At 34.5% G+C, this 25489-nt stretch overlaps 3 protein-coding genes and 1 pseudogene across 3 annotated transcripts; 1 reads left to right on the forward strand and 3 right to left on the reverse strand.

The window, feature by feature from the left end:
- Nucleotides 1-4969: 4969 nt before the first annotated feature.
- Nucleotides 4970-7789, reverse strand: LOC118344241 (protein FAR1-RELATED SEQUENCE 5-like). Its single transcript, XM_035684379.1, has 2 exons — nt 7586-7789; nt 4970-5392 (listed from the first exon to the last, which is right to left on the reverse strand). Exons 1-2 carry the CDS (start codon nt 7787-7789, stop codon nt 4970-4972), a joined length of 627 nt encoding a protein of 208 aa, XP_035540272.1.
- LOC108999420 (phytolongin Phyl2.2-like) lies at nt 7510-8934 on the forward strand. The gene has a single exon (XM_018976313.2). It carries the CDS (start codon nt 7823-7825, stop codon nt 8591-8593), a length of 771 nt encoding a protein of 256 aa, XP_018831858.2. The 5' UTR covers nt 7510-7822; the 3' UTR covers nt 8594-8934.
- An 8741-nt stretch (nt 8935-17675) lies between these two features.
- Nucleotides 17676-23148, reverse strand: LOC108993987 (annotated as a pseudogene).
- Nucleotides 23149-23313: 165 nt separating this feature from the next.
- On the reverse strand, nt 23314-23910 carry LOC109000437. Its single transcript, XM_018977302.1, has one exon. The coding sequence runs from the start codon at nt 23908-23910 to the stop codon at nt 23314-23316; it is 597 nt and encodes a 198-aa protein (XP_018832847.1).
- Nucleotides 23911-25489: the final 1579 nt, after the last annotated feature.

A 25489-nucleotide genomic window follows, 5' to 3' on the forward strand; every position in this document is an offset into this window, starting at 1 on the left:
GTGTCAGCTTGCGTTGAATCCTTACGTCTAACATGGAACTCCAATAGGACACTTGATATGAAGACAAATCTTGTCCCCCACTTCTTAATACTCGACAGCTTGGGGTGGTAAGCACCGATTTTCTCCCCATATTACCTTGAAAATTCAACCGGTACTTAGTGGCACATAAGGCCATTGGCCACAGAACACAACAGGAAATAGTTTGTGAATAGTAGTGAGATAGTTTGGAGCATGTTTTAGATTTTAGGAAATGAGAGAAAAAAAATTGAATAAAAAGTATTATAAGTTAAAATATTGTAATAATATAGTATTATAATATTATTTTTGTTTGAGAATTTGAAAAAATTGTAATTATTTTTTATTTTTTATTTGAATGTTTGAAAAAATTGTAATGATTAGTTTGAAAATTTTATATTTAAATTATGTTTGAGAATAAGATGAAATGAGATGTAATGATATCATATGAGAATTTTGTGTCTCATCGAAGACCCCAAAGCTGCATGGATAAGCATGATTTCCCATATGATTTCCTTGACAGTTGGAAGGAATGGAAGCCTCACTCTAGAGTAAAGCATTTCTTCATAATGACAAATTTCTTTATCCCTCTTCGTGAATACACCATTCTCTTCCTTACTGGGAATCCGCTAGACAAAGGATTCTGGAATTGCTGGGATGAAACAAAAATAATGGAAATGAAAGAAATGGAATGGAATCGTTCTTGTTTGGAATTTGGATGTTTTTAAAGAAATGAATTTAAATGAATGAAAAGTAGATAATTACCTTCTTTAGAAGTGGATAATAAAAAAATTATTTTGTAACAACCATAGTACTTACCATTATACTCTTCTCAAAGGAAAATATTTTAAACATTAAAAGATTATATAAAAGTAAACTACAAATTGACATTACTTGATGTGATATGTCAAATTGTAAAGTAGATCTAACGAATCATATAACTCTAGTCAACTTCAAAATTTAATTTTATATAATTTTGTTGTATCTGCAGCTGTTATCGTATCACTCATTATCAAGGAAAATATAAGAGTAGACTCGGGGGGAACTAAACTTGTAAGGTTTGAGCAGACTATTTTATGTGAAACATCATGGCGAAAGGGACTTGATACCTGGGCTATTTCTTTTTGAGTAATGTTACTCATCATCATATGACGTGACATTAAATGATTAGAGACTATGTATTATATTTCATTTATGAACTTATCATCTAATACTATATCATGAAATGCTAAGAGGATCATAAAAAAATGAATGATTAATAGATTTTTTTTCATTTCTTTTTACACCTCTGCGTTTAAGAATTTAACTAAGGTTGTGTTTGGGTACTAGAGTATCCTCAACACTTTCCAAGTCTGCTCGTACTTTTGAAAATACTTCACATGCCAAACAATTTAAAATACTTTCAATGAGACCCACAAACCTACTTCAATATCTACTCATAACTATTCACAAACATTCTATAATACTTATCACTATTACATATAAATAAAAAATAAAATCACTATAATATTTATCACTATTAAATATAAATAAAATAAAATTACTATAATATATAAATAAAAAATATTTATCACTATTATATATAAATAAAAAATAAAATCGCTATAATATATAAATAAATAAATAAATCACTATAATATATAAATAAAAAATAAAATCACTATAATATATAAATAAAAAATAAAATCACTATAATATTTATCACTATTAAATATAAATAAAAAATAAAATCATTATAATATATAAATAAAAAATAAAATCACTATAATAAAATATCTATAATATATAAATAAAAAATATTTATCACTATTATATATAAATAAAAAATAAAATCACTAAAATATATAAATAAAAAATAAAATCGCTATAATATATAAATAAAAAATAAAATCACTATAATATATAAATAAAAAAATATTTATCACTATTATATATAAATAAAAAATAAAATCACTATAATATATAAATAAAAAATATTTATCGCTATTATATATAAATAAAAAATAAAATAACTATAATATATAAATAAAAAATATTTATCACTATTATATATAAATAAAAAATAAAATCGCTATAATATATAAATAAAAAATAAAATCACTATAATATATAAATAAAAAATAAAATCACTATAATATATAAATAAAAAAATAAAATCACTATAATATATAATTAATAAAAAATAAAATTACTATAATATTTATCACTATTAAATATAAATAAAAAATAACATCATTATAATATATAAATAAAAAATAAAATCACTATAATATATAAATAAAAAATAAAATCATTATAATATTTATCTCTATTATATATAAATAAAAAATAAAAACACTAAAATATATAAATAAAAATAAAATCACTATTATATATAAATAAAAAATAAAATACTATAATATTTATCACTATTATATATAAATTAAAAATAGAATCACTATAATATATAAATAAAAAATAACATTACTATAATATTTATCACTATTATATATATATAAATAAAATCATTATAATATTTATCACTATTATATATAAATTAAAAATAAAATCATTATAATATTTATCATTATTATATATAAAATTTATAATATTTATCATTATTATATATAAATTAAAAATAAAATCATTATAATATTTATCATTATTATATATAAAAGTAAAATAAAATCACTACAATATTTATTAATATTAAAAAATCACTATAATAAAATCATTATAATACTTATTATTAAAAATCAAATCACTATAATATTTATGGGACCTACACATTTTTCAACTACCTACTCAAAAATCAACAATTCAACATACTTCACACATCCAAACAACTCAAAATACTCTCAATGGAACCCACAAACTCACTCCAATCTCTACTCATAACTATTCACAAACATTCACAACACTTCTCAACACTTTTTAACACCCAAACGTATCCTAAATCTAAAATCAAAATGCATTTGGAATCAAAGTTAGCGATACCAGTCGACTTTGGACCTCTGATTTTTAATAATGATTGGGCGATCTTAGCTTACCTTCCAAATTTTCCCTTAAAGTACCCCTATATATATTTTGTTATTTTTTTCTTTTAAATATTAAAAAAAATCACACATAATTTTTTAAACATTTAAAAAAACAAAACCAAACAAAATAAAATGCACTAGGCGGCACATATGGAGGGCAACCAAGCATATTCTATAATGATTTATTCAAGTGTCAAATATGAATAATGTTACTTATAATTCTTATTTAAAGATTGCAATGTAAGTCTAGATAATTTTATCTTTAAAATTTTTTAAAATTACAAAAATATTCCTCATAAAATGATATTTTTTTTCTCATTTAATAAATAGTCTGCACATACAATCTCTAAGTGAGAACTGTAAATAAAATTTCTCGTCAAATATATAAACCAATCTCTTTATAAAATGGTAGACTCTACCATAAAAAAAGGTATTAATTTTTTTTTTTTTTTTTTTAGCGTGATCCACTCTTTTATAAAAACCAACTTAAGCTTTATATAGTATAAAACCCTTTTGAAATGGGTGGTTTATTGACTCTGTTTTGGAGATGAGAATCAAAGTCTGTACAGCAAAGCCTCTTTACGTGTGTGGGGGTTTCGAAATAAGCTTATGAAAAAACTGAAAGGCATATATTAAAATATCAACCAAAACAAAGAAAATACTGATTTTTAAAAAGAGAATTGAACAGTTTGTGACTTTTACACAATATTTATCAAACTTTTGTATACAAGATGGTATAAGTATAGCATAAATATATATATATATATATATATATATATATATAATGTATAATAGTTAGTGACTTTTACACAATATTTATCAAACTACTTATATGCATGTTTTAGACTTTTAGCCCTTAGGTATGCTGTTATATGCATGTTTTTTAATAGGTTTTTTAAAAGCATTGTTATATTGTATGTATCAGTATTAGACTAATTAGTGTATTTTGGCTAATTATTTTTAACTTTTATTTGGTTATATACACGATATTTTAGGTTGAAAATAATATTTTGGGTTCTAAAATTCATATTTGAGTTAAAAAAATCATACATTTGGATCAGGAAAACTCACAAACCTAATAGAAATCCAAAACCGAATCATCGCCATAAAACCTAATCGAACAAAAAAAAATTGAAAGTATCAGTTCTCCTGGTGAACCGGTAGATTCTGATTCTGATAATGTCAAAATCGAATGAATTAGTTTGGTTCACCAGTAAGTCAAAAATCGAACCAGATCAATTCGATTAAACCCCTAATTATATATATATATATATATATATATATATTTGTGTGTATTTATGTGCATATATTGACGTATGTGAAATTTGTTTTTTTTTCTTTAAATACATACTTTAATTTGAAAAGAAAAATGCCATGCATTATTCTTCTATTTATTTTCTAATCTGACATTAAACTATTAAAAACTATATATTATACTTGAGATAACCTGCAGACCGGTCGGCTATTTTAAGCAAATAACAGCCCACTAATAAAATTATGACACGTAGAGTTCTACTGAAAGTAGTGTGTGGAAGCCCTACATCAAATTGTTTTTTTCTTATTTATTTTCCTCCCCACTTTCCCGAATTCTCCCATTTCGTAAGACCTTCTTCCCATTTCGCAAACCCTAGCCCAGATCACACAACCTCTCGTAGACCAAACCCTCACCTCCTCTCTCTGTTTTTCCTCCCCCCCATTGCAAACCCTAGCCCATTTCGCAAACCCTAACCATTTCGCACCCCTCTCGCAGCGCAAACCCTCAACATTTCGCAAGATATGATTATGTCCAACCACAAATTTGTCAGTACACCAGACTCATTCAAGGTCATAATAAGTTTTTTTTGTACTTTACTAACTCCCTTATGTCCACGAAGAAAACTAGTACTTCTCGGTGTAAGCAAAATATGATTATGTCCAACCACAAACTTGTTGAGTATCTACTTTTCACCATCTTTCTTTATTCTCATTATTGCTTTACACCCAATTTTTGTCTCAGCAGGTTCAAGCATTATTCGATCTGTGTCTGTCTGACTTACCCGTCGAAATCCTTCTCTTGTGCAAACATAGTCTACTGCACAACGAGTTTTATCATCTTTCGACAATCGAATATGATTAGTCCGGATTGCAAATCCTTGTCGCCTTGCATATGTGTTATAAAATGCTTGTGCATCTTCGACTTCCTCAAATACCATACCAATGAATGGCTCCAACGGAGCACTACTCGAAGAGGGAATCACATTTACTCTATCTTCAGTTTCGACATTGACCCCATCTTCGACATTCACATCACTTTGAATATCTACACTTTTAGCCTCAAGTTCAGCCTCAAGTTCATCACTATCAATATTATAAATTGGTTCCTACCATACAAAACCACACGATTATAAACAAGCAAGTTTTGGAAAATCACCAAAATACATTATGTCATTTGAATCTAAAGGAAAATTATAGATTGCAGAAAATAAAATAAACAAGAAGATGTTTGTTTCCATTCTTTAAAGCGCATTTGTTACCATCTGATGTATGATGGTTTGAAAACTAAGAAGATAAGAACCGTTGTATCTATAGGCAAATTTATTTTCCTGAATTCTGAATATATAAGCAATGGAAGTAAGATGAATTCTTTTCATGGAAAATAGATCAAGTGAACTGTAGGAGGCAAATGGAGTAGCATGTACTGTGATTTGTTTTTGAGATGAGATGTAAATGAACTGAGAAGAGATTGAAACAGAGCCTTGGAGGAGTTGTCTGTAACTACAATAAGGGTGTCAAAGTCATTGCATTGTAGTCTGAGTATCAACCCTTTATCTCCTTTTTATCCATTCTTTACCTTGGTAGGCGGGGTTCTACTGAGGTTGATGTCAAGTTCAATTTTTCATCATAGGATTATTAACCCTTATTTATTTTTTTTCTCTGAGCACCTTTATATAATATCTTTACATACTACATATAATATGTATTTTGGACTTAGGAAGAGGAAGTAGGAGATTCCACTCTTCTTTTCACTTGTTTAACCTTCTATGAACACCACTTCTATTAAAGTTTCAATATTCTTCTTCGACACCCGGCCTTTTTCTCTCTTTCATTTTTTTTTTTTTTTGTAAGCCATTTGGTTTCTTTCAATGCCTTTCTCAAACCTTGTAATTCTAGACCTTTTTTTCTCCTTCATACCTTAAATTCATCAAATTTTCCCTCTTCTCCCAACTTTTCCCTGATATATTTCAAACTTTTTTCCTTTCAATGGGATGTCACCTCAAAACAATAATAATAAGAAGGCAATATACCTCTTTTAGGTGGATTTCTGGTTCCTCTTTTTGCTTTCCTTGATGGACTATAACGATTAAAAGAGAGAGTAGCCAAAGTAGGATGAAAGAAACATTATGTGAAGACAGAGAGAGATCCAAAAGGAACCTCAAACTAATTAATATTGTTCCTTATTAGGTTTGTCGAACCATGTGATTGCTTCATATTATCTACCATTCCTAACTACCAATATTAGATGAAAAAAAAATATATCCCCAAACTAAAGAAAACAAATAATATTTTCTCTGCCTTGCAAAATATTTTTTTGCAAATAGCTTCTTAAAGATTGTTTATTCTTCGTGGTATTGATGTACTAATTTTGCAACTCCACTGGAATTTTCTTGAACATCCATTAATTAAAAAGATTCCACTACCTACAACCCAGATCTTACATTAGCTTTCAAGAGCAATCTCACAATAAATTCAAATGCTAGTCTAGAAACAGTACCATGTATTCATTAGCCATCAAGCAATGAAAAGAAATCTTAAAGATTATCATCGTTCAGATTCGGATGTGTCTTTCAAACATTTTGTCAAACACATGGTCAGCCATGAACAACCAAAGCATATAACGTAAGAGAAATACCTGAGTTACACCAAAGCCACTGGACTCAGCCATGAACAACCGTTAGTTGTGAATGCTATGGTGGGCGACAGACCAGTGGTGGAGTGTCGGTGCGTAGTGGAATAAATTACTAGGCGATAGACCAGTGGCGAGGAACTCGTGGAATAAATCGGGATACTCGGTTGCGGTCGGTTGCAATTGCATAGTGGCCGATGGAGAAATCGTGGACGTGGTGGACTGGTGGCAGTTGCCTCTGGACGTGGAGGCAAGTTCGCGTTCTGGAAGCAAACGGACCACAATCGCATTAACTCGAAGCAGAAACGCTGAGTTGAAGCCTGAAGAAGCACAACTTATCCCATGCGCACGAGTCTACCGTTACTTTCCTATATTTGTTGACGTGTCAAGACATAACTAGAGGGCTGTTATTTATCTATTATTAGACCAATTGCTTAGCAGCGAAACTGATTATACTTTACTTTTATTTTAGTAAAATGATGATAATCTTGTATTTATCTGAAAATTGTAATGAAAACTTAAGGGTATTTCCGTAATTTACAAAAAAAAAAAGAAAAAAGAAAGAAGGTTGGTGGGTGGGAATATTCCACATGGGCCGTCGTTATTCTGTTTCTTTTCCCTCTCTTCTCTAAGGAGCCATTCCAATGGATAGTATCCAACTCCTTCTAACAATCCCTAACCCCCAAGCCCTAGAATTGATCCAGTGAGTGAGAGACGGACAAAGAGAACGTTCGGTTTCTCTGAAATCAATCCGATTTCGATTGAGGGAATTCCCAATAAGAAGAAGAAGCAGTTCAGTTTCCAATGCCAATTTCCCCCGAATTCCTTCCAATTCCATTCCCATATCCCATTCTGCCATTCGATTCCACGCCATAAGCATCGAGTTTCTTCCGTGAAGACCAATCAAATGATTTCCGATCCAAACCTCATCCTTTACGCCTGCATTGCCAAAGAAACCACGATTCTCGCCCAATTCACCAGAGAACCCGATCTCGAACACTTAGCCCTGAAATGCATTGAGAAAACCCCACCTTACCACTCCCTTTTCTCTCATAACATTAGGAGCCGAGCCTACACGTTCCTTATCGAAGACCCTTTTGTGTATTTCGCTGTTTTCAATGAGGATTTGGAGCAATCGGAGCGCCTTTGGTTCCTAAACCACGTAAAATGCGCTTTTGAGAAGGTCATAGAAGGCGGTGCTTTAAAGGGTTTCAACCATCTTAGCTTTCTTTGCCTTCAAAAGCAATGCGATCCCATTTTTTATGAAATAAAGGCGTCGGATTTGAGCTTGGTGAATGTTTCTCCAGGGACGGAGTCCAAGGGAAGTCGGAATCCGAGCTTGGACTCGGCCAACGGGATGAAGATGGTGATTACTCCGCTGCTCGGCTCGAAGCCATGTAAAGCTTTGAAAAAGAAGAAGCGGATGGGTGGGGAGGGTACTAGAGATCCTAAAGGTGGTGCATTAGATGATAAGATGGATGTTTTTCATGATGTTAATGGCGTGTACAAGGATTTTACGTTGCCGGTGCAAAAGGGTTTCGCAAATGATCGGCAAAAGGCAAAGCAAATTTGGAGGAAACATGTGTGGGTGGTGTTGTTGCTGGACTTGTTTGTGTGCTCGGTGTTGTTCGTGATATGGTTGTGGGTTTGCCGGGGGTTTAACTGCATTGCAGGTTGATTTGGGATTGAATGGTTGAGTTGGGGTGTTTTGGCATGTTCTCTCTTTTTTGGGGGGGCTCTGGGAGGAGGTGGGACTGGTTTTATGACAGAGACTTGACTGTCAAGAGCGATTGGTGTATGATGAGGACGTATAAGTAAGTGTTATTGATTTCTTCTTTTGGTAATTTACTTGGCTTTTTCTGTGAAATATTTGTACGAATCTCAAGACAAGTAATACAGCTCTCTTTATACGGTTCATTTATATTATAGCACTGCCCTCATGTAATGTATCAAATTGTGTATACCTACATATTACTTGTGCATGCATTGCCTCTATACCGGTTCCTCTTTCTATTGCTTTAGTTTATGGTGGATTTTATTCAATGTCTTGGCTTCTGGCAATGGAAATATGCCTTTTGATTTATTTATTTTAACTGACAAGCTAACTTTAAGATTGTAGGCTGCATTGTCTTGTGCAGGAGAGGTTTCTTTTGATATTTATGTGGTCACACAAAGCCAATCACCCCCTTTAGCTGGCTTATGCTTCCCGTTTCGTTTCCCTTTTTTTTTAGTCTTTTGGTTCAATCGGAAATCTTTATTGTCTTGCTTTAAAACTCTTTTCAACTGTCCCCAAGTTCACCCTCTGTATTTTTCTCTCAAGTATAGGACTGGATTTGATAAACATCTTGAACTGAATTTGATAAACAAAGACCAGAGCTAGATGAGCACTGAGTGCAATCCTAAGATTTTTTCCCTTTTTATATCAATACTTTGGTTGTAGGCTTGTAGCTAAGAATCTATAGTAATCGAGAATTGTTTCATCAAAATCTTGATCCACCCAAGCATTTAAGGTTTTGGTTATACCGTATTCAAACCTAGCCAATCTTGGTTGACTTCAATCTTCTGTAATTAGCTGTTCGGATCCTATGTCTAGGAATGTCAACATTGAGCTGGCAGCTTCATGTGCCAATAAATTTGTATTTTCCAATTAGACCAGAATGCTTTCGAGGCTTCATATCAATTGAGGAACAGTAATCGGACATCTCATAATTGCAGGAGTGCTTGAACGGTAAACCATACCTAGTGTTGCTTCCTCTATAATTTTATATGCATATGGATTATAGAAGAGGAGACGTATACCTTATAAGTAGAAAGTAGAAAGTTTATCAGATGTGTGAGGGAATGCGCTTTTTTATGTTTGGACGTGGGGCATACTTTTGTTACTTCTATAATTAGTTTGTTTCGTTCCTGACTGTTAAATCCCATTGCTCTTGAATGAGATAGATTGTTTCCATTGCGTCTCAAGATAGGATCAGAACAATATAAATTGAGGTATCAAGCAAAACTTTAAAATAGTCTTTCCGCTTCAATATAATATTAAATTTAAAACTATTCTGATATATAAATTATTGAAGATTTATTATAAAAATATTGGTCAGCTTTCCGAAATACAAAATTACTTATAAAAGTTTTGTATTCACAATTTGTTAATGTGTTGTTCTGAATTTATAAATCGGCTAATCTTTCTTCTCACTCACGAGGTTGATTGTAAATAGAATTTTCCTGCCTTTAGTTTTGAAAAACTTCTTACAAGGGTGGCAATTTGTGCTGTCTCATTTGAATTCATGTCAGATTATTCAGGTAACCCTAAATCGACTCGAATAACAAACAAGTCATTCGAGTATAATTCTGGGTTTGTGTTGAGTCAGCCGGGTTCGTGTCGGGTTAACCTATTTTTCTCAATATTCATACTCTTAGATACATTTTCCAATAAATATATTCAAAAATAAGTATAATATGCTTAAGTTGTTAAATAAATGCTTGAAGTAAAATAGTTAGTCCACAAAGAGATTCACAAAAAACTACCTCACAAAGTGATGTGGCATGATGTAGTACTTTAGATTATAAAATTTTCTTTATTTTAAAGCAAATATGATGTACTACATCAAGTTGCATCACTTTGTGAGATAGTTGTTAGCAAGTCTCTTTGTGGATGTAGAAGTTCTCGTAATTGAATTTGACCAAAAAAAAAAAGTTATTATTTGAAATTTTTTAGCGTCAAATTGCTTTATATATTTCTTCTTTGACTTATCAAACCGGACCTTGGATCTTTGATCATCTTCTATGTGAGAGATGAAAAAATGATCTTTTATGGTTAATCGTTTTATCTAAGTTGAGTATGGTTTGTTTCACCTTACTAAATGGAAGATGACTCGATCGATAGGTTGAGGGAGTCAGGCAGGTCTGGGGGTAGTGCCTCCTAAGAGGTATGATAACTGCACCATTCAAGATCAATCCTTGTATTCGGAGATAGATGGACAAAAAGTTATGTAAGAAAGTAAAAAAGAACAATCATTCTCAATAAATTTTTATAAACTTATTTATGAAAGAAATAACAAAGAAAAGAGAATACTAAGAATGTCACATGCCATTCAAAATAGAGAAAACTAAATTCCGTTTTAAAATGAAAAATGTATACAAAAGTCTCTCTCTTGGGTCTCTCTCTTGGGTGACAAAGGTGAGGGGAAGAGTTTGCCATGGGCAAGTTGTCTCCTTGGTGGAAGCTAGTGGAGGTTTGGTGTATCTGATATGATGGCAGATGATTTATCGTTGCTGTGTGAAAATTTAACTTTAACAGAGAAGGAAAGACACAATGTTGTGATAGATGTGGGTGATGTTGAGGATATTCTGAAGCGGGGAAAGTTTTGCTTAATTGGTAAAGTAATCTCTGAGAAGTCATTTCCTTTTGAAGTATTTCGTACAACCATGCAAAAGATTTGGAAGGTGGCGGGGCCTATAAGTTTTTCTGACGTTGGTGCAAATAAGTTTATAATGGAGTTTCAGTTAGTGGCTGATTTATTAAAAATAAAACGAGGTTGTCCATGGATGTTTGATAGACATCTGGTGATCCTTCAGGATTTTGATGGGTACATTTCTATTAAGGACATGCAGTTTGATAAGGAGTACTTCTGGGTCCAATTTCATGATCTCCCTTTGGGTGGTATGAATAAACTAGTAGGGGAGAGACTAGGTTCTGCTATTGGTTCATTTCCATTGGTTGATGTTGATCAAAATGGCGTTGGATGGGGTAAGTATTTGAGAGTTCGGGTGTTGCTTGATCTGTGTAAGCCATTACTTCATGGCCTTATGGTCAATATTGGTGGCATTACTACATGGGTAACCTATAAATACGAGAGGTTACCAAAATTCTGTTTTTCTTGTGGTGTAATTCTCCATGGCTCTTCTGGTTGTATTCCTGCTGTGCCTTTGGATCCAAATAAGTCAGACTCTTCCAAGCCATATGGAGTTTGGCTTAGGGTTGTCCAGTCTACTACAATGAAGTCTAATCCTACTGTAAATATTGGGTTGTCGAAGGAGGATATGAATCGAAGGAAGAGGGTGGGTAGCAGAGTTTCTGCTAAGGATGGCACGACAGTTATTGGCAGTTCTCAGACAGTTGATGTGGTGGTCTCTACTACACGTGGTAAGTTAGTTAAAGGTAGTTATCAGCCTCCAAAACTCCATGGGCAGTTAGAGTGTACTTTTCAAAATTTGAATGCTGGTTTTCAAAAAATGACTATCATGTGGAAAATTCTAGGAACAAACTGTCTAACTTTCCACCTGTTCTTGGGGTATCTCTTCAATGTGACTTGGATGTTATTTGGAATGCAATTGAAGGTGATAACTTGTTTGAACTTAGAAGAACATGATGCGATGGGGGGTGATGTGGTTGACGAGGATAAAGGTGCAATGGTAACAACATGGAAAAGAAGGCACGTTTGAACTGAATTACTTCTCCATCTGTTACAATGGATAGTAGTCAGCCAAAATGGAAGATAATGGATATGGTCATTGATGAAGGCCAATCTACTGAGGTTCTTAATACAAGTGGAAATATGAGGAAGAAAATTGTGTCTAATGTTGCTGCAGAGGTTGGTTGCCAACCTCGCCGACTGGTATGCATATTCTAAGCTGGAATTGTCAAGGGCTCAAGACTCCTCAACATATTTGAGATCTTCATCAGATGGTGAAGGAGTTTTGTCCCGATATTCTATTTCTAATGGAGACAAAATCTCATAGAAATAGAATGGTTTTTGTCTCCATTAGAAATAGAATGGTTAAGTTCCAATATAAATGTGGTTATGGGAATGTGTTTGTTGTGGATAGTGTTGGCAGTAAGGGAGGGTTGGCTTTATTTTGGAAGGAAGGAATTGATTTACGAATTCAGAATTATTCTCTATAGCATATTAATGCTTAGGTTACTGATTATAGCGTTGACAGGACTTGGAAATTGACAGGCTTCTATGGTTATCTAGAGGTTGGACAAAGAGAGAAAGGTTGGAGTTTGCTAAAAGTTCTGAAGTCCTATGATCCAGTGCCATGGCTATGTTTTGGTAATTTTAATGAAATTTTGTGCCAAGCTGAGAAATATGGAGCAGCGTGGAGATCCCATTGCAGATGGCTAATTTCCAAAGAGTATTGAGTTTTTGTGATCTGAGTAGCCTTGATTATAAAGGGTCAAAGTATACTTGGTGTATAAATCGAAAGGATGCGAATTTCACTAAAGAAAGATTGGATAAAGTGGTGGCTAATAAGAGTTGGTATGCTCATTAACCTGATATGGAAGTAACTGTGTTACCAACAAGAAGTTCAGATCACTGCCCTTTAATGATGAAGCTGAGAAATCAGATTGATTATACCAAAAAAGATAAACCTTTTAGGTTTGAAGCCAATTGGTCATTATCTAAAGAATGTTCTAATATTGTACTAATGCATGGCAATCTGGGCAGATGAGCACTGATAATGTTCAACAGGTTGAATCTAAGTTGCAGCAATGTTGCACACAAATGAAAAGGTGGAGTATAGCTATTGGTTCCAGCATGAGGAAGTTAATCAAGGATAAGACAACATTGTTGACTCATTATCAAGAGCATAGAGATGTTACTGTTGTGGAGGAAAAGAAGATGAGTAAAAAAGAAGTAGATGCTCTTTTAGAAGAGGAAGAGGTGGCATGCAAACAGAGAGTTAAGCTGCATTGGTTGAAGGATGGGGATGGTAACACACAGTGTTTTCATTAGTGTGCTAATCAAAGAAGGAAAGATAACTTTATAGATTGTGTGAAGGATGCCAGGGGTACTTTATATAAAACTCGAAAAGACATCAGTATGGCTTTCATGGATCATTTTAGAAATATTTATGATACTTGCACTCCAACTGGTATGGAGGATATTCTTCATGATTTTAATACAAAGATTCTTGCTGCATGTCAAGGTGATTTGGATAAACCTTATATTGTGGAAGAGGTCAAATATGCATTGTTTCAAATGGATCCCTTAAAATCCTTTGGGCCTGATGGTTTTCTAGCTTTTTTTATTAGAAATATTGGCACATTGTTGGGGATCATGTTAGTGCAGTTGTTATTAACCTACTTAGGCCTCATTTGGTTACAAGACTCAATTGAGATCAACTCAGTTCAGTCTAATTTTAACCTGAGTCTAACATCTAAATACACGACTCTCAAATTACTAAACTCATCTCAACTCAAAATCTCATTACATATGAGACCCATAACCTTTTTCAACTCAACACATCTTTATACGTGGGACCCACAATCTTTTTCAATTTTTTATAAATAGTACTAAACTTATCTTAACATCCAAGCATATCTAAACTCATTTTAGATGAGCCTCACATAACTCACTTCACCTACTCAACTCACTACTATTCATAAAGAACTTAGCTCAGCTCAACTCAGTTCAACATCCAAACACAACCTTAATGGGCAGGATTCGTGGGAGAACATTAATGTTACTCTGTTGTGTTTGATACCAAAAAGGAAAAACCCAGTGAATGTGGTAGACTATAGGCTAATTAGTTTATGTAATATTTTATACAAGTTATGTTCCAAAGTTCTTACCGATAGATTAAAACCGATATTACCTCATGTTATTAGTCAATATCAAAGAGTTTTACAAACTTATTTCAGATAATGTATCGGTGGCCTATGAGACACTACATTCTATGTCTACTAAGATAAAAGGCATGGAGGGTTATATGGCCTTGAAGTCAGATATGAGTAAGGCCTATGATCGAATAGAGTGGCCTTTTATTAAAGTTGTTTTGCTTAAGATGGGTTTTCCTTGTAGATGGGTTAGTAGTGTTATGATGTGTCTCAAATATGTCTCATATTCCGAGTTAATAAATAGGATTCCAAGCCAGAAGTTCTTTCCTTCAAGAGGACTTAGACAAAGGGATCCTATTTCTCCTTATATATTTATCCTTTGTGCTGAAGTGCTCAGTTCTTCTTTGACTAATGCTGGACAAAATGGTGTTATACATTTTTTTTTATTAGTAAGAAGAAATATATTAAGACATGAAAACAAGCCAGGCCCGAGTACACATGGAGTATACAAAAAAACCTAGATACACGCTAAGAGCTACGAAAAGCAACGTATAGATCATTTAAAGAAGTGTCATTTAATACAATAGAAGAAGCCCAAAGTAATAAGTTATGATAGAAAAAATCCCTAAACCCTTCCAGTGAACGCTCATTCTCCTCAAAACAATGACTATTCCTTTTGTTCCAGGTGCACCACATCAGACAAAGAGGCACCATCTTCCAAATATTCGCGATTTTTCCCTTACCCCGAATTCCTCTCCAGCATGCCAATAACTCTATCACCCTTCTAGGCATTGCCCATTTACTTATTAAAAAAAAAAAAAAAAAAGGCATTGCCCATGCCATACCGAGCCTTGTGAAAATGTCATCCCATAAAACCTTGGCTACTTCGCAATGAAGGAGTAGATGATCCGCTGACTCATTGTCATGTTTGCACATGAAGCACCAGTCTATTAAGTAGAGGCCGCGCCTTCTCAGCTTATCGATAGTCAGAATGGTGTTATACATGGAGTTCCTATTAGCAGAGATGGTTTTAGATTGAATCATCTGTTTTTTGCTGATGATAGTCTGATATTATGTAAATCCTCAATGAAGGAATGATGGTGTTTGCATACATTACTACATAAATATGAGATGACCTCAGGACAAAAGCTGAATAAAGACAAGACGACACCATTTTTCAGTAAGAATACTAGAGAAGAAACGCAAAACTATTTTAGTAATGTGCTTGGGGTGCCAGTTGTTAGATGTTATGAGAAGTACCTGGGGCTTCCTGTCATGATAAGGAGGGGTAAAATTAGATTCTTTAATTAGATCATGGACAGAGTCTAGCAAAGGATCATTAATTGGAAACTTAAGTGGTTATCAGAAGCAGGTAAGGAGGTGCTTATCAAGGCAGTTGTATAGGCCATCCCCACATATTGTGTGTCGGTGTTTCAACTCCCAAAAGGTATACTGCCAGGTATAACTAAGATGATACAGAACTTTTGCTGGAGTCATAAGCAACAGGATAATCAAATTCACTAGATTAGTTGGTATGTTCTGAGTAAGACAAAAGGGATTGGTAGATTTGGTTTCAGGGATTTTGAGTGTTTTAATAAGGCCCTCCTTGCTAAACAAAAGTGGAGATTAGTTCAGAATCCTACTTCTCTTGTAGCAACTGTGATGCAGAAGAAATATCATAGAAATGGAGATTTTCTTACTTCTAGATTGGGTTCTCAGCCTTCATATGCTTGGAGGTCAATTCAAGATGCTAAGAGTTTATTGCAAGAAGATATGATTTGGAGAATTGGTAATGGAAAGTCAATTTCTATATGGAATGATAGATGGCTTCCTAAACCTTGGAGGTGGCATTTTGATATGGTGAGAAATAACTTTACTGCTAGTGATGTTGAAATTATACTACAGATCCCTCTTGGTATGATGATTAGTGAAGACAAACAGATATGGCAATGTATGCAGTCTGGAAGTTTCTTTGTGAAAAGTGCTTATCACTTGCAAAAGATGTTGATTGACAAAAGTATAGGTGAACCTTCTAACAAATCAACTCGAGACATGTTTTGGAAACAACTATGGACTCTATCTATTCCAAAGGTAGTTAAGGTCTTTATTTGGAAGGTATGCCACAATGGCTTACCAATCAGAGCAAATTTAGTGAGAAAAATGGTGATTGAATCTGATGTGTCCTATCTGTGGATTGTTTCCTAAAGATGTGGTTCATGCTCTTTGGAACCGTGGAGCAGCAGGAGATGTGTGGAGTCTTGGTTGTCATAAAATATAGTAAATGAGTGGGTGGGGTTTGGACTTTCTACCACTTATGGAACACATGTCTGTTGTTTTGGAGCCAAATAAATTTGCTGAAATGACAATTATTTTAAGAAGAATTTGGCTTAGGAGGTATGATGTGATACATGAGCAGTCTTTCCTCCATCCTACAATCCTTGTTTGTCAAGCTAGAGAGCAGTTGCAGGAGTTTTAGAGTGCTCAGATTGAAAAGATATCCCAATGTAGTGTTAGACAAGCAAATCAGCAAGGGTGGAGGCCACCCGAGCCATGGGTTAAGGTTAATTGGGATGTTGCAGTTGACAATATTCATTCATAGATAGGTGTTTGGGTTGTAGTCAAGGATGTACATGGAGAGGTCTTAGCAGTGTTGAGAGAACCAGTGATGTTCAGTGTTGATTCCACTTCAGCTGAAGCTAGAGTAGCATTGATGTTTTCTGTTGTGAACTTGGCTTTGATCGAGTGATATTGGAAGGAGATGCTAAGATTGTGGTTGATGTAGTAAATAAGCCATAGGAGAATTTCCCAGAGTATGGCCATATTGTGGAAGAAATTAAGCAAGCTTTAAATAGTTTGGATTCTTGGCAGATCTGCTATGTTAAAAGGACTTCTAATCAAGTTGCACATGTTCTTGCAAAACATGCTCTATTATGTAGTTCTAAGTGTGTTTCTGAAAAGATTTTAATCCTTTCTGCTCAAAAGCTTTTGTTTTTGTTGGCTACTTTTCTTTTTCTTTCGTTCATCCAACTTTTCATCTTCTCACAACTGTTAACACTGGTCTAGCACTTCTACTTTTTGTCGATGTTTTTGCCAACTTTGGCACTCCCATTGCTTGGTTTCTTCCTTAATGCTTCACAATTTCCAATCAATAAAGAAATCAAACCGCTTTTTGCAAGCCTATAACTCTTCATTTCCCGTTTCTTTCTTTAATGGAGTTTTAATATAATACACTCCACTTCTTCCTCTTGTATCTCTGTTTTAACTTGATACATCTTCGATTAAAAATAAATAAAGAAATCATTATCTTCTTTTATCAGTTCTGAGAGCCTTCCTTCAAGGTGGTACTGGTGGCACTAATATGCTAAGAATCGATCGCGGTGCACTTTTGAGCTAGAGCATTTTACAACAAATATTTACAAACAGTATTAACTGAAAAAAAGAATACAGAACAGAAAACGACCTGCCACATTTACCCACAAGGGGTTAGCTTCTTATTGCCGGCACCCCGAGGATTATCATCTTTCCAGCCATCCCAAGCTCTTGCCTTTTCTTGGGAAGCATCATCATCTTCATCATCCTCTTCACCTGGTCTTTGCTTCCTATTGTCCTTGTACCATGAGGAATTGGCATCCTCCATAAGTTTTGCATTTTTTTCTTGCCATTTGTTCATCGTCTCTATCTCCCTTAGACCAGCTTCCTCTATGCTCATGGTTGGCAACCTACAACAACATATCCAACTTAGCATCTCCACTAAGATGTTTGAAATGATACAACGCACCCCTAAGCAGAAGCCAAGTATTTCCATAACAATTATATCTGGGAATATATCTCAGCAATCATTCCTCCCTCCCAACCAAACATAAGCAAAGGGTTTCCCTACAAGAAGTGGGTCTTTTCCTGTTCTTATAAATGAATTTTTATCAGGCAATGGAAATATACCTATAAGAAGGTTGGAAAACCTGAATTTCCATCCTTTTCCTTTCACTCGTTATGCTTCCACCCACAAGACTCAATGGTCCAAATGCTAGTGGCTGATGTTTGTGGTCATGTGCCTCCGACGCCTTCACTCTCCCTTCTAGAACATCTTGTGCAAATGTTGCACATGTGACAGGCTCTGCAGGTTTAGTATACCAGGCTCGAGCTGCAGCATTACGATGCCAAGCTTCTGCTCTCTTGCTGCGATCATCAAGAACTTGAGAGAACCCCTTGTCCCCTTCCTGAATATATAGAGTTCATGCAGAAATGTTATATGTACAAAAACCTGCAAACTCCACGGACAATGGTAGCCAAAGATGTAATCATAAACTGCATAAAGCTTGCTAATCTATTAATCAAAACGCCAAATATAATGACCAAAAGAGGATAAAAAAACTGTGCACATATAGATGTTCATATAACCAGACCACTAGAGGGAGAGATAGATGTTCACATATAGAGGGAACGAAATGATCGGACTTTTGAAGATAAGGAGCAAACATTGGAGGAGATTAGAATGTTCTTTGTTAAAACTTTGTTCCTTTGGGCGAGTATTGTAGATTGTAATGGCCTAAATTTTCATGATTTTCTTGTTTCTATCTCTCCCTCTTAGCTAGGTGTAAACTCTTGTATACCCTCTGTGTTCTTGGGCTATACCTATTCATATTAATACAAATATCTTTTACTTATAAAAAAAAATTAACCAGACCACCATCCCGCATGCCTCGTAGAGAACACTTCAAACAATTTCCGGTCATCCAGTCTTTAGGTGAAAAGCTAATTTTGCGAAAGTAGAGCAACTTCATAAATTATGAGTAATTAAATCATCAACTATATCAATACCTTTGATAGTTTTTCCTTTATGGCAGAGAGCATCTCTTCCTCCTTATTTAGCATTTCCAGGAGATCAAATGCCTGAACATTGTATCATGGAACAAAGATTTGATAAGATCTTAATAACAACACCTTGAGCTTGGTAGAATATATTGATAACCTAAAACCAACCTTACAGATTGCCAACGAGATGGTAGTAAGCCAGGCCTGCACAAGGGGAATAATATGATTTCAGTCAAACTCCAATAGCTTTGAAAACCCAAAACATTGAACAAAATATGCTAGGCGTACGCTTTCATGAGTCATACAAAAGTTTTTAATGTTTACACCTTATGATTACTCATCAAACAAATCAGGTTACTCCTGGAACTGTTAGAAAGAGAGAATTTAAGCAATTTTCAAAACTGCAATTTGTCAGTAGATGATATAAGCACCAAGTTGGTGTATTTTATTATGTAGATATGCTATTTCTTGGTCTTGCAAATGGGTGAGAAGCAATTTATTAAGAAGAAATTGCAAGACCAAACAGTTCCAGCTGTATTGCAAGACCAAAAATAGAGGACAAAACCATTTTACATCAAGACCAAGAAATAGTATTTCTTAATAAAAATTAGTCATTAAAAAATAATTTGAAAATTTGTGGTTTACTCATGGTACACATTTCAAATAGTAGTATTTAATGCCATGAGATCTTACTGACTGCACCAGGAATACATTCAGGTAAAAGATGTCTGAGGTTACAACTAAGGAACAAGACCCAATTAGGCAGACTAGCAAAAAAGCAATCTCTACAAAAATTGACTTATAGGAATTGGAACCTTTCATTCTGTAAGTACAAATAATTAGAACCAATATAACAAAATCTCCTTTTTCTCTTTTTTGTGGGAGGGGAGAAAACATGAAAAAAGTTTTACCCAACACAAGTGTGTATAGTTTTTCTTTTCTTTCTTTTTTATTGCAAAAGTGTGTAGAGTTTGACTATCCATCATTATATATTTTCGGGATGTCCCAGGACTCACGACATGAAGCAATATATTACAAAGAAGTGCAAGTAGCATAACCCCATACAAAATAAATCGCTAACCAGCTAACCTCTCGTTCTTCCTCTCCATCCTCATCCAGGACATCTTCCTCACCGGCCTCGACAGGAGTGGATAAGGCAGCTGCTTTACTAGAAAACCCATGCCGCTCCTTCTTCCGCTTGTTTATTTACAGCAACTTTGTTTCTGCGGCTCTTTGGCGATAGAATCAAGCAATCTAGATACAAACACAAGAAAAGTACTATCACAAGGACCTTCTATTTCCCCACTTGAACCTTTAGGGATTCGAGTCCTAACATTGGAACTCATGCTTCTCATAGATTAAAAGTACTAAAATAAAATAACACTACCTTGAAATCCCTGCGATCAACAGGATAATTTGAGCCCTTTTGTCTAGATGTGTCTAATTCCTCTTCCTGTACAAGTTCCATTGCCTCACAAAATGATGTAAATTCCTAGAAAAGCTCAACCTGTGATTAAGTGTCGACAGTAAAATTTTACTTAACAGAGCGTCGGACTATTCTTCAGGTGATGAAGAGCATTCACCTTTAATTTTGCCTGTGAAGCCTTAAGAATCTGTATTCTGTCACCTTGTGCAACTTTTTCCATCAACTCAGCAAGGTAAGATGGCACCTGCAGCCAAGATTACATTCAGAGATGCCAATAATAGAATTCAAGCAAACTCATTGAGAGCTACAAAATTTGCAATGATGCGATCTTCAGATTGTGACCAAGATATGGCTACCATGCACCAAGGTGCAGATATTCCAGATTCATAATCATTTGTGTCGTCTCCTAGATTCTCTACAAATGTATTATTAAACCTAAAAATGTAAGATACCTTAATCCATCACATCCAAAGCTTCTAAACAAAGGTCTTGCTCATTCAAAATGCATCAAATAGCTATAGACTAAGGGCATAATGTGCATATTCGTTGCACAGTATACCTTTGCACTTTTATGTAGCATTTTAGACAGGAGTACAAAACCATGGTGAAAGACCAGAGCTGTAATTTCAACTGTTGGTACAGGAACACGTACAGGTTCCTTTAGAGTGATTATGGTGAAAACATTGATGATTCCTCTGAATCCAACCATACCATGAGATGACAATAGCTACATAACTCAACATATAAGATGCTTCCCCGAAAAAAGAAAAAAAAAAAAGAAAAAGAAAAAGCACCTATTGGCCGAAAGAAAAAAATGCATAAAACTATTTAAAACGAAAAAAATAAATCCCGCTTCCAGTACAATAGAACAATATTTTTGCTTGGAACCAGAAATAATCTCTCTTTTTTTTAACAGTAGAGATCCAGAAACAGCATACAAATACCATTTATACTTGAAGTAGACCCGCGCAATGCGAGGGAATAATATAAGATATTTGATATATTTATTTTAAAATGTTAAAGATGTATACAAACGTATTATATTCACTTAATATCATCTATCACGAAAAATTAAGAAAAAAAAAATTGAGGAACCCATCTTTGTGAACGTTGTTTTTGTTCTATAGTATCATCAATAATGAGGTTAATAATTAATTCTCTATACTCTTTCATAGATTCATTTTCCTCTTTAAAATAATCGTGTCTTGAAAACTAAGAGACTGAGGATTTTTAATTAAAATTCGTAACTCGATTAGATATATTATTTTCCATTTACTTTTTTTTTATCGGTATATACCAAGAAAGAAAGTCAAGAGAAAGTTTGAGAAACCCATCTTTGTAAACCTGTTTTTTCTCCAATATCATCAAATGATGAAATTAGTCATGTTTCTATACTATTGCTCAGGTTTATTTTTAAAATAAATGCATTTAAAAAACTTAAAAGGCTGCTAGGTCTACCGTCTTAATCAAAATTAGCAACTTAGATCAAATATTTTTTTTTCCAACTTAATAGTTTTAGTTTTAAATAAAAATTATTGAATTAATATAATAACATTTCATTTAATGAGAGCAAGAATTCTGCTTTAAAAATTATAGAGAATATATAATGCAGGGTTGACTTTGGAGAAATATGAAAATGTTTTTTTCAATTACCATCGTAACAAATTAAATATTAGGAAAAGAAAATAAAGGGTTATATGGTAGAGAATTGGAGGTGTTTCAGACTTTTGGATAGTATTTATCAATATCAACTTTTTTATATTACTTTTACCTTAAAATACCAAATTGATGGGCATTTAACATAAATATATTTCGTGGAGGAAAACCAGTTAATCCCACGGATAAAGGTACCAAAATTAGAAAGAAAAAAAAAACATATAAAACTTAAATAAGAAATTTACCAGGAGATACTTGAGATTAGTGGTGCTGATATCGTCCATGGTCTCATTCGCTGAAAATATCCCCAGCTTATTTATCATGTCCTCACACTTCTCCAAAACCTCGCAACCCTTCCGCACAAGCTCCTTTTTTTTTTTTTTGTCAGAATCAAATTGAAAATTTGAAACCCATAAGATCAAAATCTCAAAGGAAAGAGCAGAGGGGATTAAAGGCGTGGACAAGCGTACCTGGTCGGCGCCGGAGACTGCCGCAGTTGAATGGATCTTAAGGGCTTGTTCGAAAAGAGCTGGGAGAGGGACGACGTCCTCCATGTTGCATTACCCGCCATATGAGCTTATCGAAATCCTATTAATTGGGGAATGAAAATGAGGGGTATTGGTGGGTGGCGGAATTGACAATGATTGTTTACGCTTTCAGCTGTGATTGAGATTCCAAAGAAATTGAGAGAAAATGGTTAGAATCCAGGCGGAACTACCGGCGCACATTAGACATAACCCATGTCGGATGCCGAAGGTGTACTGGTGTCACAAATTTTGAATTAAAGTAAAAAATATTAATATTTTACTTTGAACTGTTGCAAGTATACAAATTTTGAATTAAATTAGAAAATATTAATATTTTAATATATAATAATAGTTAAGTTGTAATGTAATTTTTTTTTTTTTGATAAAATAAACTTCAATGAAATAGCAACAATACATCAATTGGTATCAAACCATAGTGCATTACGAATATAAGAAGGGATCTGCTCCCACCAAACATTAATATCAACAATGTTCCAAGCATGTCTAGCTAGAGAGTGAGCAACTCCATTACCAATGCGATTAACATGTTGGACATGAACCTCCTGGAAGCGCCCCATTAGCATATTAGCATCATTAATCACGTTACCAGCACTAGCCATCGATGCCTCTGTGGATTGTAATTCCCGTACCACATTCATGCAGCCACATTCAAGGATTAACTTAGGAATTCCAAGTGGAAGGCATAGTTGTAAGCCTCTCAACACAGCAATGGACTCTATAGTTTCAGCCCCATCAACATCCTCTTCATGTTTACTGGCAGCCATCACAATTACCCCACGCATATCCCGTAGAACAACCCCAACTCCGGCTCTCCTCAGATCAGCAAATATCGCACTATCTACATTCAACTTGAGAAAACCATCTGTTGGGGCTTGCCATCTAGAAATCATATACATCTCCCGGGTTGTTGAAACTCTCACTTCATTAAAGATTTTGCACAGGGATAAGGCATGGTCTGCGGCTTGGACTTGTTGTATCAACTTTTCCTCCATCTACTAGAGGTTTCTCCTGTACCATAAACTCCAGCACAAAATAAAAAAATCAGTGAAAACAACTTCATTACCCTGCCTGTCAACCCTTTTCACCATATCAATGAAGTTTAAAGATTGTGAAAACTGTTGTGACAATGGAAAAAAGTGGTGCCACATATTGGAAATAGTAGAGCAAGTGAGTAATGCATGCTTAATATCTTCCTCATGAGTATGGAAAAAACCACAAATGGACTCCACTTCAACCTTTCTCTGCCTGAGATTAGCAAGGGTCAGTAGTATATCCTGGCAAGCCTTCCATGCAAAATTTTTAACCTTCCTTGGAACTTTCATATGCCATATCTTCCTCCATAAACTTCTATCTTGCATCTGTAGAGATGATTCTCCCCTACAGCCAGCCCACAAATTTTGGATAAGCTTATACATACTCTTAACAGAAAACTTCCCACTCGCCTCCTTATCCCATATCCATCTGTCCAAAACCGGAAGAGAACCCAAATGAATTTTGAAAATCTCCTCAGCTATGTTTGGATTAAAGAGAGCTCTAACTGCCTGTACATTCCAAGATCTACTATTTTCATCAATGAAACTATTAACTGTTTGCTCTTCATCAACATAAGACCCATCTCTACTATCCAACTCAGGATGCAAAATTCTAGCACCAGGTAACCAAGGCACCTTCCAAATCTTCACTGCTTCCCCACTACCAACCCGCCATCTGCAACCTTCCAACAGCCAGCGCCTAACTTCATAAATACCCCTCCACGCATAGGAAGGGTTGGGGCCTAGAGAAGCTTGGAAAAAGGAGCAATTTGGGTAGTATTTAGCCTTAAAAATTCTATCTAATAGGGAGTTCTCATTTTGTAACAAACGCCAACCTTGCTTTGCCAAAAGAGACATATTAAAAATGTGTAGATCCTTAAAACCGATCCCATCTCTAAATTTTGAAACACACAACTTCTTCCATTGCAACCAATGTATTTTCCGTTCATCACTCCTTTGACCCCACCAAAACCTTGCCATCATCATTTCAAGCTCCCGACACAATGTGAATGGTAGTTTAAAACAACTCATAGAATAGGTGGGTATAGATAACGCTACAGCTTTTATTAGGATTTCCCTACCCCCTTGAGAAAGAAGTTTCCCTTTCCAACTCTGCAGATTATTCCACACCCGAGTCTTAATGCTTGCAAAAGCTTGGACTTTTTATCTACCTACAAAATTAGGCAATCCAAGATATCTATCATACGGCTGGAACGTGTGCACACCCCATAACTGCAGCAGCTCACGTTGTTTAACAACATCCACATTCTTTGAAAACACCATTGCTGTTTTACTCTTATTTATCAATTGCCCGGAAGCCACTTCATATTCATCCAAAAGGCCTTGAATAAAACTGGTTGTAGCAACATCAACTCGACAGAAAAGAAGACTATCGTCAGCAAAGAGAAGATGAGTAACCATTGGTGCCCCACGACAAACCTTAACTCCAACCAGCTACCTTCTTAATTCAACTTCTCTCAATAATGCAATTAACCCTTCAGTGCAGAAGAGGAAAAGGTAAGGGGAGAGTGGATCCCCT

The sequence above is a fragment of the Juglans regia genome, chromosome 13 (genome assembly GCF_001411555.2).
Source record: "Juglans regia cultivar Chandler chromosome 13, Walnut 2.0, whole genome shotgun sequence".
NCBI lineage: Eukaryota > Viridiplantae > Streptophyta > Magnoliopsida > Fagales > Juglandaceae > Juglans > Juglans regia.

Excerpts from the sequence above, each read along its gene's own strand:
- LOC118344241 (XM_035684379.1), bottom strand. The coding sequence starts at position 7,789 with ATGGCGTGGAATCGAATGGCAGAATGGGATATGGGAATGGAATTGGAA. Across the intron at positions 5,393-7,585 it reads GGGCTTGGGGGTTAGGGATT|GAACCAATTTATAATATTGA; the intron begins GTTAGAAGGAGT and ends TTTGTATGGTAG.
- LOC108999420 (XM_018976313.2), top strand. The coding sequence starts at position 7,823 with ATGATTTCCGATCCAAACCTCATCCTTTACGCCTGCATTGCCAAAGAA.
- LOC109000437 (XM_018977302.1), bottom strand. The coding sequence starts at position 23,910 with ATGGAGGAAAAGTTGATACAACAAGTCCAAGCCGCAGACCATGCCTTA.